Source organism: Pomacea canaliculata, linkage group LG2 (genome assembly GCF_003073045.1).
Source record: "Pomacea canaliculata isolate SZHN2017 linkage group LG2, ASM307304v1, whole genome shotgun sequence".
Lineage (NCBI taxonomy): Eukaryota > Metazoa > Mollusca > Gastropoda > Architaenioglossa > Ampullariidae > Pomacea > Pomacea canaliculata.
The window spans coordinates 38,213,570-38,231,115 of NC_037591.1; the positions used below are offsets into that span (position 1 = coordinate 38,213,570).

The 17,546-nt window shown below is 39.1% G+C and overlaps 1 protein-coding gene across 5 annotated transcripts in view; it reads right to left on the minus strand.

Moving 5' to 3' along the window:
* The window catches only part of LOC112556138 (cAMP-regulated phosphoprotein 21-like), a 35,920-nt gene that overhangs the window by 17,585 nt on the left and 789 nt on the right, over positions 1–17,546 (minus strand). For 4 of the 5 annotated variants that reach the window (XM_025224842.1, XM_025224843.1, XM_025224838.1 and 1 more), the window contains exons 2-8: positions 7,895–8,071; positions 5,067–5,227; positions 2,473–2,640; positions 2,245–2,329; positions 1,837–1,984; positions 1,341–1,481; positions 547–649 (exon numbers count right to left, since the gene is read on the minus strand). In XM_025224842.1, the coding sequence (XP_025080627.1) occupies positions 547–649; positions 1,341–1,481; positions 1,837–1,984; positions 2,245–2,329; positions 2,473–2,640; positions 5,067–5,227; positions 7,895–8,057 (969 nt within the window). In that variant the 5' untranslated portion in view covers positions 8,058–8,071. Of the gene's footprint in view, positions 1–546; positions 650–1,340; positions 1,482–1,836; positions 1,985–2,244; positions 2,330–2,472; positions 2,641–5,066; positions 5,228–7,894; positions 8,072–12,370; positions 12,659–17,546 lie in introns of those variants that run through there. The other variant, XM_025224840.1, reaches the window with a different exon arrangement.

Sequence of the window (17,546 nt, forward strand, 5' to 3'; positions counted from 1 at the left end):
GGAGAGGAATGAATAACTTTACAAACTCAGCAGAATTATCTTCTACACAACTGTTTTTGTTACAGTTAATCTCTAATGATTGCTAAAACAGAAAGCTGTTTATATCTGCAGTTGCAGCCAATGTTATAGCCTCATATCCAATATGATGATGATTATTTAATAAGACACTTAATCCCACCTATCAGTGCTTACAGAAAGTCTGTCTATGCTAATCCAACAATTTCCATCCTAAACAGCAATGGTAAAAAGAAGCAACACAATCTATAGCCTACATTATGAATGACAACTTATACAAGTGACTTATGATGGGTACTTATGTCCACATGCTTGACTTTGGCACACTTGATAGTCAGAAATTACTATATCAAAAGAATGTGAAGATTTGCTGGTTTAAAGTCTAGCCTATCAAAGGTGCCAGTGATATCATCTACATATTTTCATTAAAGAAACTTCTCGAAAATTTCAGCACTAAGGAAAATGCAGATATAAATATTACACGATTACAGTTGAAAAATTAATTTACAATACAGGATAAACATAACTTACACCTCTCTCCTCCATGCTATGTGGTTTTTTAAGGAGTATTTTCTTCTTCTGTTCTACAGAGTCTGGATTTTTCTTCAAGTATTCCTCACAGCTAAAGTCAGGCCTGCAAATGATAAATAGCAGCTCTTCACATTTGTACTTGTACTAACACTCAACATGACACTTTTAATTATAAAAATTCCAGATTCAGGTTACACATTTCACTCCTTACAAAAATCTGAAAAAAAAAAACTTAAAATGAACACAAGCAACTTTACTAAAAGCACCCTGCATTTGCTGTTGAGAAAAGTGGTTATTAGGTAAAAACATAAGATGCTCATAGTGAATGCTACATGCTAATATAGAAATTCTGTTGCCAGCGTTAGCCTATTTATGTGTCTTTTCTTGTCTACAACACCAACCGATGCCTGCACCATATTCTGGGAATAAAATGGCCTGAAAAGATCTCCAACAGCAGCGTGTGGAACAGAACCAACCAGAATGTCACTAGCCAAGATATCACAAAGCACAAATGGAGATGGATAGGACACACCCTGCGCAAACCAGCTGACACCATTGCCAGGCAGGCCCTAGACTGGAACCCTCAGGGGAAGAAGAGAGTTGGGAGACCAAAGCAGACTTGGAAAAGAACAGTAGAGAGCGAGGCAAAGGATGTCCGAACCACATGGGCCCAACTGAGGGGTGATGCCCTAAACCAGGTCCGCTGGAGAGGTGTTGTTGCGGCCCTATGCTCCTTGAGGAGTAACAAAGAATAAACTACCTAAACTCTAGTCTACAAAAGAAAATCCACTTACACACGGGTGTACTTTGTTTTGGAGACAATAACACACTTCCCAGTCTGGTTGATATTATGGTCCATTCCATAAAATGCTGCCAACCGGTGAACTAACATGCGATCATAGGAGCACATCTCTGACAGCTGCAGGAATTGATCCCTGCAAAAACAAAACTAACTGAATTGTCTTTGATTGGGATTTACTCTAACATCCATTCTTCCTACCCAGCCCCACTTCACATGTTGTCTCCCCTACCTCGTACCTGTTCATTTAATCCTCCAACTGTTTCATAAGACAAGAATGCAACCAATATAAATGCTTCTAAAATTAAATATACATTCAATCCTGATCTCAATGAAATTTAAAGGACTTCAATCAACCTTACAGGGAAAAAAAATCTATAGCACATATAAGATTACAAATTTTAATGGCTGACTTAAATCGTTAAATTTAAAGAAGGGCGACAGAAATCTTCAAATGGAGCAATACCATGAAAGAAAAGCAAGTAACTTACTTTGGGTCAGCCACAAATCTCTTAAAGTCCTTCTCCAGTTGAAGAAGCATTTTCTTATCTTTTGCAGACTTGAAGAGAGTCTTTTTTATGAAGTCCAGCAGGTCAACACCAGTGTTATCTTTATAAGCGTATTTTTCTACACTAGACTCTAAAGAAAGAAAATGTGGGCCAGTGTAGAGTATTATTGAAAAATCTAATGTTTAATCTTGAAATTATTTGTTTACACTTATAAATAATAGCTCTCATGAAAATGGCCAAAATGACACGTGAAAGATAAAAGCTGTCATTCACATACATATACATATGCAGAAATCCCACTTCAAAAGCAAAATTTCTATATCAAACTTTTTAAACTAGTAGACTGAAACCATTAGAACAAATAAAAGGAATGGAAGTAGACTGATTTACCACGTGATAAACTAGAACAGGTCCCTGCATCAGAACTTTGCGAGTTATCCTTCTGAAGATGTGACCTTGTGGACACTGTATCCCCCTGTAAAACACACAGCATCTCTTCAGGTCACTCAGAATCACAAACTAACAAGAATTTTTGTAAAGATACAATACAAAGTACCCATGAACATTTTAAAATTTCTCCTTCTAAAGGTTCCAAAGCAAATATCTAAGTATCCTCACATAGGGCTGTCCTAAAACTGGTGCCTGGCTGCCACAGTCACAGGGTACTTCATCTGATTCTGGGGCTGGCGTTGTAATAACTTTGACCTCTGGGAACAGTAGGGGAGGTGGTGAAGCTCCATCACAAATAGCGGTACCACGCATAAGCTGCTTGGTTTTGGAGGGGACCTGCAAGTTGGTATAAAGTTTCATAATAAAATGACCAAAGAGCAAGTTGCTAGCAGGACTAGCTTTTAACTGCACCTGATTTCAGGCCAAACGAGGTAAGAGTCAAGGCTTTGCCCTATGATGATAATTATGTTGTACTCTGCTTGATATTTAAATGGAAAAATTAAAATATATATATATACACACACTGATGCAAAGCTGGATTCTAGTAATATTAATTAAAAGTGTTTATCAAGGACGATGAAGTGCCATGTAAGCATTATACCTAACAATACCAGACATTTAGCTAAATTCTAACATGGTCCTTTTATACGCACACTTTACATGTTTTCACTATTGATTTACACATTACAGTAAAATCTCCCTATCAGGACTAGTTAAAATCCACCAAAATCAGTCATAACTGAGATGAGTTTTGGTATGGAAATCATGTAGTCTGCTTCACTTCCATGAGTGACTTAAGCAAATATAAGTTTATTTATTTAAATGTTAGAAATAAAGCATTTAAAATCATATAGTTCTTTTCATATTCACTCTCACTTGGTCATGCTTACTTCTACCATTATTATGTGTCGTTGAACATGCATAGAGGAGCTGACTCTCCAGGTAAAAGTAATCAATGCACAGGTACCATGGTAGACAAAAAGGATCTTTTATTATTCTTCTATTATTTTTATAAAGATGAACTCTACAACGTCACAATACAGCACTAACGATAAAGTCACACGAATCTTATTTTTATAGACACATGACTGCTACTAAAAGATATTAAAGCAGATTTAACTAATGTGTGATGATGAGCAAATTATAAAAAGACACCAACAAACAGGGAAAGGGAAGGTGGCAATCATTTCAACCTATAACCCTGTCATGGCCATACCATCCCCAAGTAAAACCACATCACCCCAACACCAAATGTCAACTTGACCCAGCCCAATGAATGCCTGAGCAGTGACATCTGTTCGATATTAACCAGCATCTGGATATACATTTAATAAGAACCTCAAAATTCTAGAATAAATGACAAAAATGTTTTACAAATTGATTTAAGAGATAATGGTGTATATATGGTATTGTGAGATTTGTTCTCTTGAAATGTATTGTCAAGCAGCCATTTTCTTCTTCAATAAGATGGTGCTCTTGTTGGTAACATCTCACATTTACAGCTAGTTATGTCATCTGTGATCGATTAATATTCTCGGCTTTGACTTTCGGTGTTGGGAGGATGTATGCTTACATGGGACAATAATGTCACATAGGTAGATATGGCTGGAGCATTATGGTTTCTGGATCAAGAAGACCCAATGAACAAGCAATCTCTTTCAAAATGTACTTAATTTATTTTATGTTGTTTCTGCAAAATGTAACATAGGGTAGAAGCAGTCTAGAATAGACTGAGTTAATGTAATTAATACTTTTCAATATGCAACTTCAAAAAACTTATAAGAGAACAAACTGGCAAGTTATATTTCATGTTGTGGATGTAGTCATAGGAATGGTGTTTATGCAGCTGAATTCATGTGTTAAAAAATTGCAGGGTCATATCTAGGAGGGGGTCACAATGGGTTGGGGGGCTTGTAAGCTAATAAGGTTTTACTGTGATAAACATCATATCAAGATTTCTTGTTTTGCCTGTTGGGATGCATTATTATCAGACACAAACCACAAAGAATAAAGATTTCCTCCCTGGATATCTTTGCTATTTGTAATATGTTATTACTAGTTATATAAAAACCATTTCTCTCTGTTAAGTTCAATTAATTAACACTTGAAGCCTTTTCTTTTCCTTATTTCATTTGTTTTTCTGAATCTGAAAAGTGAAACACAAAAGAGACAGATACAAAAACCATAGCAGGAGGCAAACAAAGATGAAACTAAGGGTAAGGGGGAACAGACAGTGAATGTAGCCCTAGAAAGAAGTGCTTGGTTAGATCCTAAGCACTGGTTAGGTGCATCCAGTTATGCATCTTTCTCCATCTCTGAGACCTGACACTGAACCATGCCAGGCAGCCATCAGGTGTATTGATCTGCCCAGCTTCTGGAGGCTGCTGTCAGCCAGATTGTGTTGTTGAAGTAGACTAGTATTACAGCTACCAGCTGCGCAAGATGAGTCAGTGCAGGTAAAACCTTAAGGTGGAATATTTTTATCTGAGGGTACCTACATCTACTGCATTTCTGCAGCTGCAGATTTTATCTCTTCCTTTTTTAACTTACTGTTTTCCCATATTCAGCTAGACCATATCTCTTAAACCAGCTACCTATAGCAAAGGAATGCAAATTCTAATGACTACAGGAAGAGGAAATCAGCATGTACACACACATCCATTAACATTAGGGAATAAAAAAGACACCTAATAAATGCAAAAGCAAGCTATGTAAGTGCTTCAAACATCCATTCAAGACATCAATGCAAACACTAAACATACTGATATATGGTTGTTTTTGATGCCATCACCAGCTGTGGAATCTTGTGACATCAATGACTGTAAACCCTGATGTAAAATGACTGGTGGTGAAGAACTGTTTTCATCTTCAGGTGAAAGGTCACCAGAGCCATTGCTTGGTTGTAAAACTAAAGATTCTTGTCCTGCAAATGATTCAGAAAAATATACCACTAAAACTGTAATGATATGATACAGCACAATACCTATATGGTTGATTAAACTTAACATGAAGACAAAGAATGCGTAAATTAATGTATCATTATTTGCCAATGTGCAAAAAAAAATTAATAATTTAGTCACATACACAAGCACACCAAGTGAACACTCATTCAAATAAACCAGAATACTGAACATTCAGCTCATTCAACAATGTCTACATGCTGAACAATGTTTTGCACTGAATGATATAAAAATAGATTCTCACCTGCTATCAAATGTAACTGAATTTTAGATAGCACACCCAAAATCAAGAAGTCTTGTTCCACCCCATACAAACATGACCCATGTACTCTGTTCAAATGTCCACAAAGCTCACCAGAAAATAGGATTAAAAACACATTCCTCTCTTAGTGTTATGTGGATGATATGAAAAACCCATGTTTACCAAGGCACCCAGTCATTTTCTTGTGTACCAACTAGGTGGTGCAGATCCTGAAGTATGGGTGGAAACGGCTTTTTAATCTAAAAAATATTTGAGCCTGCAGATTTTGATCCATAGGTAAACTTGTGCTCACTCCTTTACATGATCTATTCATGGTGTTTAGTCTGGAAATAATCACAATTCCTCTCAGAAAAAAACAAAAAAACAAAAAAAAACTTTACACATCAACGAAGCGTTGTAAATTATACTTGCTTGTTTCCACTTGCCATTATCCAACGAAACCTATGTGGAATTTCCTTCCAGCATGAACAATCCTGCTTTTTCTAAGATTCAGTGTTTGTATCAATGTCCATTACATACTCATTCGACAGAGGCTAAACAAAAGTGCATCTAAAGGTTCTTAGCATTAAAATCGCACACTTCAGCCTTAATCCTGCAGCTCATCTGACATTTACAAGCAAGTGAAACCACTCTAGAACTGAAACTAGTCAAAATTATGTTTTGTTGCCACCTTACCATGATTTAATTTAAAGCCCTTTCTAAATATCACATCTGTCCCAGAATAATTAGCTGCTGTAATCACTGTTGGCTGCCTTTTCTTCTGCATTAAACATAACTAGGTTTTTGTTTTAAAGAGGGTAGCAAGATGCTAGACCAAATTTGTGGTACATTTTATTACTCACCTGCACACAAGTGTGTGAATATATTAGATGATTTTTGTATGTATATCTATAATGAATGAATAAAATGACATGCATTCTGGAGACCTTTTGTCTGCAGTGATTATCCTAAAAGTGTGAAAAATCAACTTTACTTGTCCAAGCAGCTAGTAACATTTCAGCAATATTCTCCATCTCATTAAAAACTGCTTGTTAATGTGTTCTTTTCTGGTATTTTGTATTCTCTTATATTTATTTTAGAAATAAGAAGACAGAAAAAAAACCAGACCAGTGAATTCCTATGGTTAAAACACAGATTTGGAGAATGTTGGCTTTAAATAAGTGTAAAACCATTAGAAACAGAATTAGCATCACTGTCTCTTACTTTTAGACACAAACTAAACCCTTATTCTTGCTTTCACTCGGTCATGCTTGCTAATTCTGCCAATGTTGCACTTGACCAAGATTTATAAGGGAACTAATTTTCCTGGTTAAGAGCGATCAATCAATACACATATACCATGGTAGACAAAAAAAAAAAAAAAGCTTTTTTAAAAGGCATTATTTATATTTTTGAGCAAGATTTATGCAAAAAGTTGAAATGAAGCACAAACAGTTGGTCACAAGAATCGTCTTTTTATAAACTCGTGACTTCTGCAAAAGATTGCTAATGAAGCACAATTGTCTGTTTGCTGGTAAGAAAACAATGTGGGACCCCGGGGTATGCTTGCCTAGCAAGCATTGCAAGAATAGGGTCCCTGCCATCCAGCCAGGCATGTCGTAAGAGGCGACTAAGGTGGACACCTCACCTAGAGGTAAAATAGGTTGTGGTAGGGCTAACAACCCCACCATGTAAAAAAAAATCCTGTTACAGAAACTAAACATATCGTTCCTGCTACATCGACCTCCTGCCTAAGTCGATTTGATGCCACCACAACAATACCGCCCCACGTCAGACGGCATAATGCCGTAATTCAACTCGACCAACACCCAGTCTAAATGTGTGCCTGAGCCGCAACACCTGCTTGATATTAACTGAATGCCCGCATATTTATTTTTTTAATAAACCTTGAAACTGAAGAATAATGACAACAAAGTCTTCTTTTAAAAAAAAATCAATGATTAATAAACAAAAATCTTATTTATGTGCAATTGTGAGATTTCTTTACTGAAAGTCTTTCACCATCCACTTTTGTTTAGTATGATGGTGGCTCAACCTGTTCAAACAATTCATGGCTTTGTTACTAATATCTGATGTTAATAGTATCTGTGCCACTGACGATCGATTCATCTTTTAGAATTGCACAGTAAACTGTCAGTGCACACAATGAATTAATACACAAACATTCACACTATAAACATCAAACAGCTTATCATACCTTAAATTTTTTTACCTGATTAAATTTTGTATATTTAATCAGGACTGTAACATTTAGTTTTTGAAATTTTCTAGAAAACCTGACTCTTTAGGCATGACCATATGCAAAATACTGAGAATTCTGGTGGAAATTCTGCCCATCTTAGACAACATCAGAAAGCTCTTAACTTACGTAACACTGGGATGGTGGTTTCAGAGTCGCTGCAACTTCTGCTGCCATTTACTGGCGACTCCTCACTTGTCTTGCTTCCCTCCTCTTCCTCTGCCTCCTCAATCTCTGGTTGCTTAAGGAGAGGCGTCTTGCCTGGCCGCCGCTCGGGCTCAGCCATCCTCATCAATCCCTAACCCCCTGTAACAAGCAAAGACTAATTAATGTGTAGTAACAATAATAGATGTAGCAATCAAGATAACTAAAGTGAAAAATTACACATAAAAAAACCCTAAACAAGTAAATGTAAAATAACAAGACTGAGCATCCACATTGGTTGGGTTTTTTTTTTGAGTATATGTGTGTGGGTGCATGTGTCCATGTGCATGGGTGTGAGAGTGAGAATGTAAGGGTAAGAATTTTTTTTATTCCTGGTTACTCCTCAAGGACAATAGGGCCGCAACACCTTGCCAGTGGACCCAGTTTTTGGCAGCCCCCACCTCAGTTATGTCCATGTGGTTTCAACATCCTTTGCCTCGCTCTCTACTGTTCTTTTCCAAGTCTGCTATGGTTTCCCAATTCTCCTCTTCCCTTGAGGGTTCCAGTCTAGTGCCTGCCTAGCAATGGTGTCAGCCGGCTTGCACAGGGTGTGTCCTATCCATCCTTATTTGTGCTTTTTGATGTCTTGGCTAGTGACATTCTGGTTGGTTCTGTTCCACAGCTGCTGCTGGAGGTCTTTTCAGGCCACCTTATTCTAAGTATAGGTCATAGGCATCAGTTGGTAAAGGACTGGAGCTTGTTCTTGATGGTGTTTGTCATTCTCCAGTTTTCAGATCTATACAGTAGGATAGCTTTTCACATTTGCGTTGAAAATGTGGATTTTACTGACTGTTGAAAGCCTGCCTGACCTTGTTGATGCAGCTTTTGATGTCATCATCCACTCCACCATCCTTGTTGACAATGCTCCCCAGATACAGATCTGTTTCCAGGATGTTCTCTCCTTGAAGTTGGATTGGGAATTTTCATCACTTTAGTCTTCTTTCTGTTGACCTTTAAGCCAATTTTCTCCCTTCCTCTGCTAGCTAGCTCAGTTTAGTCTCTGCATGCTGCTGCCAATGAGATAAACTAATGTCATCTGCAAAGTCCAGGTCCCCTAGCTGTTAGAAGAATAGAGAAGGGAAATGCTACCAGCTCCTCAGTATGATAGAAAAATATAAACCAAACAAGAGGAAAGGGGCTCACAATAAAGCAACCTTTTGAAATTTTTCAATAAGTGTAAATCAGTGAACAAACCCTTTATACAACAATATGGTAAGTATTATGAAGTCTTTATTAACATATATTAAGTCTGTAAGTCAGGAATGAAATAGTTATTGGATATTGGAGAAAGTAGCCAGAAGAGTCACTGCATCATAAGCACATATAATTACCCCTTCCCTAAACAGCAGTGTCCACTATAGCTGTAAATATTTTGTTCAGATTGCTTTATTTCAAGATCTTAGGTGATTAAATTGTGAACAAAATCACAAGATGCTTTTAACACACTCAAACAATAAATGGGGAAAAGTGTAGATAAAGGAAAAGATGATGAACAGCAAAAGCATTTAAAACAGAAAAAAAGGGTTGCTGACATTAAAGGATTAGCTCTACAACATAGCTGTTAACAGGAACTGAATTTATCAAGACAGAAATCCTCTATGTATATGTGATTAGTAACACCAGAAATAATTAGGTGGTGTGATTTAAAAGGTAGACCTAAGAAACTAGCTGAGTGCATCTTTCGTTATAGAATCCAATAAAGTTGGTACATCCCTTACTTTTGTATTTTATGCTGCAACACCAGTTCCAGGTTTATCTCTTTCAATCACTTCATTTTTTGTCGTAACCTAGTCAAAAACATCTTAATTCTGTATCAAACATTGAAAATCACTCCTAAATTTACTGCAAATATTATTAACAGTTGAAGAACACTACCTGGATATGTGGATTTTTCATAGAATATGTGATAGTACATTACTTTTAGCAGTACACAGAAACAAACCCAGATGAGTTGTAGGTACTGTGGGTTTATATCTGGCACAAGTAAAACTTTACCCTTCCTCTTTCTCTTCAATGTTTTCTTATTACTGTCAATAAGCAAAAGTCTGCCAATTTATAGTTACACAGAAAACTACAACCAGACAGAAGGACATAGGAAGTTCTTAAAAGTTTAAGTTCTAGGTCACTGAGTTCAGCGATGTGACCGCCGGCAGAACTGGCTGCTGGAAGAGCATTTGGTTACCCTCCACTTCCTGATCTGCGACTAACACTGTCCCAGTGTCACATCAGCCCATAGTACAGGGCAACACTTCTCCCCTTAATTAACAGACACACCACATAAACCGGACAACACACGAGGGTGCAAGGCGACACGCCAGCAATCTCTGAAAATAACTTGCCTCATAGAAGCAGCCGCACCGAAAGCCTTTGATGTTTTTTGCATGTCAAATACATGTACCTTAAAAAAGTGATGGTGAGGGCGATGTATGGTTTTTGTTGTTTTTTTTTTTTGTTTTGTTTTTTTAGGGAGGCGGGGAGGAGGGAAAGAATGCAGTGACATTGTTTAGGAAGTGAGTGATACAACATTCCTGTAGGAGAATTTCCCGGCACTGCCAGGAGGATTTGAGGCGTGGGGTAACATAGCACTCTGGTGTCTCACATTACATTTTACCCTATCGTGATGAAAATTTCACTTCCCGGTGCAATGATGTGACACTTAAATGAAGGGGTTATTTCGTTTATGGGAAATGGGGAATGGGGGAAGAGCGATTCTGTTTCTTATGGGTGTGGTGATACAGAAGTACATGTACCGGGGGAGCGGCTGTCTCCTGATGGAAGAAAGACCGAAAGGGCGATGCTTCTCACCCCCACAGCACGCAAGCACACGTTCTACCATCTACCGTGATAAATGCTCATTGGGCCACTCGGCCTTGTCGCATTCATCGCAACAGTTCGGTAGTGCTTGTTACCCATGCAGTGAGGATCGTGGATTCACATCTTGCTCGAGGCACGCTCGTTTTCTCGTTCCGTGCGACACCTGTTTACTGGGCTGGCTGGCTCACCATACAACATCAACTGCCCCCCACCCAACATCCACCACGACCTCAGCGTCATGTATGCGCGCTCTCCGAGAACACTGATCATGGCAGTTCTGTCGCTACATTTATCAACCACTCTTTCAGTATTATTGTCGCTTTTTCTTTTTTTTTAAACCTGGGACTACACATGCAGCTGATGCTTATGCTGGCCCAGATTCCTGACAGCGCGTTCTCCGCGTTGCCCCTCCCCACTCCAATCTGCGGCTAAATGGTGCAGGCGGAATTGATCCACACCAGCCGCACACCGGGCAGAATCCAACACAGCTCTGGTGCCTCGCTGCTGCTTGGTGGTCTCGTAACTTGTTAAAAAAGAAGAAAAAAAGGCACGGGCCCCTAAACTCTGGTGAAATTAAATAAGCCAGGCTGCGCTGCTACCGCTTACATCACTGGCGGCGGCGCTGCCTAATTTCGCCCCAGGCTTGCGCTGCCTTCCGCACGTGGGAAATGAAAAGTCGTTACGGGGCCGAGCGATGTAACACCTTCACGCTCAGTATGTGGCTGATGACAACATTCAAACGATCTACTATACAAATGTGTACTGATGTGTTCGTTGAAAAGGGTGGCAGCACGTTTCGGCGTCTAACAGCGTGGCATTCTTTCTATAGCTGTGACTTCACTGCGACCGTCACGTATGGGCATTCTGTTTGCACCAGGAGTTTCTCCGTTACAACTGATTTTGCTCTGCCGACGTTTCCCAGATGACATGGAAACAACACTACGGTCCCCTCCTGTAAGGATAACTCGGCTAATAACATACCCAATTTATCATAGTGGATATCAGCATGTTCTTTCATTGGGGTAGATCTACAAGGGTGCAAGGGTTGGGAGCTCCACGCTCAAAAAAACAAACTGGATGCAGTTACGCCCTGTCACCTTTTCACACAATGCATCACACGTACTAGTTTTTTTCGCGACATAACGACTAATAGCAGATCGCAGTCGAGGTCTAGTAGGAAATTTAGAATCTGCATTATACACCTGTTATTTGGTTAGCTGTACTCTGTAAAATGTCAATCAGCAAGCAGACACGCCTGGCAGTGGCTTCTTGAGGTTGTGTGTAGGTAGAAGCGTAAAGTACCCTCCCACCCCATATTCAAGCTCACTGCGCTTCACCATCGAGTAAACAGAGACAACTCTTTCTGGATCATCCATGTGCATCGAAATCAATGAAACAGTATTTCCAGTGATGTCTCTCTTCAATCAAGTCCAGGAGGTGGATTCTCCCCCAACAGTAATAAACCGTAGCGGCCGATGCTTACATGTGATCTCGTAAACGCAAACCAAACTAAAAACGGGGGATGGGGGGGGGGGACATCATCAACCACCTCCTCTCAATCACACATGAGTTCTTACGACTACTTACAGAAGGTGACCACAGCAGCTGGCGTGTCGACAATGACTGTTACTAGTACATCTTCCGTGGTGCTACTTGATCTGGTGTAGTACGGCGCCCGACACGCTCACCCGACATTGTACAACTTGAGATCCTGTTGAACGCGCGCCATCGATCCTCTCCAACAAACGCCGGTACGCTACGGGCCACACAAAGAAAGCACGTGGGCGTGTACCGCTCAGCCTGCCGTGTGGGGCCCGCACGGGGCGACGAGCACGGAGCCGACACTGGGCGAGCCTCTAGCCCCACCACTATTATCCCAGCGGGAGGCGCCGACATCGATCACGGAATTTACTTTCAATATCTTACTATTAGCGATTGGGATAGACAGGGGGGGGGGGGAGAGAGAGGAAGAGGATAAAACTTACACGGCGTATAAATTTCAACTGTTGCGTGAGCTTAATCAAAGTTTTCAGATTTAACAGCAAGACGATGCTGAACTGGGATCAGGGCGGCGAGTGTGTCAGAAAGAGAGAGTAGTGTATGGTAGTGGTTGGGGAGAGGACAATATGACGAAGAAAAACTTTATTCCGTTCTGCACATTATTTCTGTAAAGGACAAACATTCTGAAAGAACAAGCAGTTACCGACGGTGAAAACCGAAGTCAGAGAAAACATAAGCACACCTGTATATTTGTGGATTGCACCCCTTCCCATCCTCCCCCACCGGCACCCCACACACAAAAAGCACACACTCTTCAGGTAAGCGAAATGCCAAGAATGTTTTAAAAAGTGTAACCAGGAGTTCTAGAAGCACCTTCCGGGGCAAATGACAGCCTCGGGAGAAGGAAACGATGAAGAGGAGTGGGAGTAGCGGAACCTACTTTTCCATAGCAGCATACGGACAAGCCGATCTAGCGAGGCTCGATCCTACAGGGATGCAGACAAAAGTCACACAGCTCGTTCTTCTCACCTCCGCTCTTTCGTAAGACACACAGCTCACTACCCGAGGTAACGCTCTACTCTCGTGCCTCCCACCCGCGATGGCGTGAGCGACACGGCGCGCTGATGTCATGCCCGAAGCGCGATCGTTGGAACTCGGTTAAAGGATTTTCCCTGACACTACCACTACTACTTTTTTTCCCTCCGTCTTCAGAGAGCTGCGCGTTCCTCTAAACGCGCGTCAGAATGTTAGAATGGATATGAAGCAGCAGACCTACAGCCCTACAGAACAACCTCACCTAAATTGTCGTTGTAATGACCTGTTTTGGTCTCTGTTGTGTAAAATAGTGTCAAAGATACTCATTTTCGTAAGTACAAGATCATAAATAAGCACACACTTACTCCCCCAAAGCTATTACAGAAACGTCACTGCATGGGAGGGTCAAATTCTCTAGTCTTTAATTCCTCTAAGTAGTTAAGAGAGCATCAAACTAGACTGACCACTGGGGGCTCTCACCATTCTACACTTCCCCTTCACAAATCCCTTGGCGTTTTCTTTCACATGCTTGATAAGTATCCAATGCATTCCCTCCAAACACCCACCTTTCCCCATTCAACTCTGACACTAACTTATATGAAGACAAGCAAGTTGAACAGTACCAATACACACTACAAGTATATTGAGTTGCATAGTGGTGAGGCCACAGAAGTTTCATCTCGTTAGCTTACTGCTCACCTGGATTAAAGTTGGAGGGGTAGGGGTGGTGCTCCTTTAGGCCGTGTTGCTGATCAAAAGAGCTGTACTGCCAAGATAAAGCAGTACAGTAGTAATGTGACGACAAGAGGTCGAGGACACACCCAGTCGCCAAACAGGAGGCTCAACCTGTACGCCTAGGGGAAGGTGACATGTGCACACAAGCCAACGCAAAGCCACCCAGGTTTAACGGCATCAGGTGTATATACAACCGACTGTGCGTCATAACATCAGTCCTACTGCCACGCCCCTTTGTTTAGCCAATGCTGTGTGGAGCCGAATGGTATAAAAAGATAGAACAGCCTGTCACTGCACAGAACCTTCATTCTTAATGGAGCTACCATGCATACTGGAGCTAAATGATCAAAAGCTGGTGGGACAGGATGCCACAGGTGCAATAAACTTGCACACATGTAATTCTTGCACAAGGTCACTACTTCACAATCACACATAAGCCATCTAGAATTAAGGTCCATGACATTCCACTGAAATCAACAACACTGTGTTGGGCCATCAGTTACAATTGGAAAAAATTAAAATCTTTTCCGACTCCACATCAGATTTATTAAATAGAAACTAGGCCATATTTCCCTAAAGCTGACTTGCCACCTTAGCCAAGGCATCAAAAGCATAACTAACCATCTAGATCACAAAGAGGGTAATACAATAAAGATTGTATCCAATCCTTTACAAGGCAGCCTTTCTGATTAATCAAACTAAAAGCATTCAAAATAAAGACTTCATAAAAATTTTATCTACTATTAACTCTTTCAGGAGCAAGAGGAACCAGTATGGTACAACAATAATAACTGATACCAGGGAGTAAAAAACTGCATGTGGAGATAAATAGGAAAAGGCCATAATGTTGATATAATGACTAGTTCATTTAAACATCAGCACTCCCCCACCTTCTGCCAATGTTTACAAATAAAAACCAACTTTATTTACTTGATACAAGACTTTCATACATGCACAGAAATAAATCAAATATAGTATTATGCTGGTACATAATGGTGCCTACAGTGTTAAAGGGAAAGATGAAACTGGAAGCCCAATAGGATGATCAAAACTAGTGCAACATTCTTGTTAATAGGCCTGTCATCTGGAGAAATGTTGCTATCTGGTAGGTCTTGAACACTTGGTACTACCTTTGTTGTTACTGTATGACAAGCAAGACTCAACATCTAGGACAGTTGTATAAAATTGCATCAATTTTATTAAATGTAAATCTATTAGAATTTCATAGAGTTTTTAATAATTATGTAGAGGGAGTACATTTATATGCATACAAACAGCTATTATCTTTCAGTGCCCATTGTAGGCAAATAAGGCTTCACAAAAGCACAGGTCTTCATTGTTACCCCTTAGCAATGCAGTGTTTAAGCTCCCTTTTCAATCAATAAACAAATTATACTCAAGCAAATATTGCATCATAAAGCAAAATACCTATTTAACCACTACAAACTTGTGCTTTTTCATGCTCAAAGAGAACTGATCACACACACCATGCAACTAGTTACTAGTGTCTTAATTTAAGTGGGGATGTGGACTTAGACAACAATAGTCAGATTATCCTTATAACACGAATCTGCATACATAAATACAATCAAGCATGAATATGGGTAATATGAAAATAAAAGTATGGCGTAGAAAGAACATTTATGATTACTTTAGCCAATTTCAAATTACAAAAATAATGTTATGTCCTCTCTAATGTATGCAAAAAATGTTGGTTCTTCAAGTGTTATTATTCAAAATGTATTGCAGTATGAAAGTACAAGTGCGTACAAGTGGATGTGTGATTACTACAGATATATCCATCTATCCTGAATTAAATACATGAACACAAGCATAAAGTAACCACTAAAATTACTTTTCCCTCATATCTTCTACACTCTCACATACACACAGAGACATGCAAAGTGCCTTGTTCGCAAGTGTCAGATCACTAAATAAGATGTACCAAACTAGTTTAATCCAGATGTAAGTCCCATAGCAATGTTATTTTCAGTTCAGGCATAGTACAATGGTAATGAACAAGGCATGTAAGGAAAAGTAATGTAAATAAAGAACAAAACACATATGAAGATAATTATACAAGATGAAGAAGAGAGCAAAAAAAAAGTTATTGCCTTTCAAAATAAGAGCAAAATCACCATCTGACCTCAAAGTTTTACTGTTATGAGTAGTCTAGAATAAAATGTTGCGCACAACAAGCAACACCACTTAAAATGTGTGACAAATCTGTTGATGATACAAATGTCTCTCATCTACAAGTGATCAGTCTGCAGTCAACTACCATAAATAAATGTCAATGCTGTAAGAATTCAGTAAAATATTTGTAAAGACAAAGCTGAAAAAGCCCGAAATGAAATGTTGTCACAAGGGCTTATAACTGCTGGAGGAAGACTCTAATAATAAGCTGCCCCACTTAAAAGCACTAAATTCTATCACGTTCACTGGACTTGCAAATAACTAAATCCTAGAACGATGTAGTACACAGGAAATAAAAGCAGGCAGATGTGTAATTTAATACATTCACGGTGACCAACACAAGTCCACATACCACCCTTTCTATAAAAGAGACAACTTGCCTAATGATATTGTTCCACATTTTCTCAAACAACAAACCTACCAATTTAGAAAACATTTGACCACAAGAAACTATATGTGATTAAGTATGATATATGTGATTAAGATGTAAATATGTACATGCCTGCAGACACACAAATTTCAGAATATGTATTTACGGTGTATGTGCTAAACTTCAAATGCTCCTCTTATTTTCGCTTTTTATTATCATTAAACAACAGCTTTTTTAAGTTCGTTCATTTAATCTTCTCCAAATAAAACTTTTAACCCTAACCTTCAACTCTTGAGTTATACAATAACTGTTGATGCAGCATGTTGATGTAATGTACATAAAGTGCTAAAAAAATGAATTTACACCAACTAGATAAAACACAAGGATACAAATTGAATACCTAAACATAAAAAATTGAAACTTGGAGCTCTACATGCAGTATAGCTATAAGCAGCAATGCTGAATGTTTGCAAAATAAAACAGTTGCCTGCCATGAAGTATAAACAGAAAATAAGGATGTTTACTTTATGTGCAATGCAAATGAACCGTGTCATTCACATCTGCTGCTCACAAATGGGTGAAAAATCATGTCATCAATGTATGTTTGCTGTAACAGTAAAGCAAGTAACTAAAATCTGCAAAGCCTATAAGCTACCCAAGACCACCATGGTCTACTTCAGGAATGATATGTCTCGTACATCTTTACATCTAAATCGATTCATTTGGGCTTATACCCTCCTCTTTGCAATATATTTTATCGTAAGATGATCACAATCAATATTGTATTTTTATTTCTAAAAATGACAATGGCACACATTAGCTTAGCACGTTAGTTAGCTAACTTGCTCAGCTATTGTTATGATAGGAAATCCTAAAGTAAAGCACAAAAAAGCAACACGCTCCAGTCTGTAAAATAAGATTCCTCTC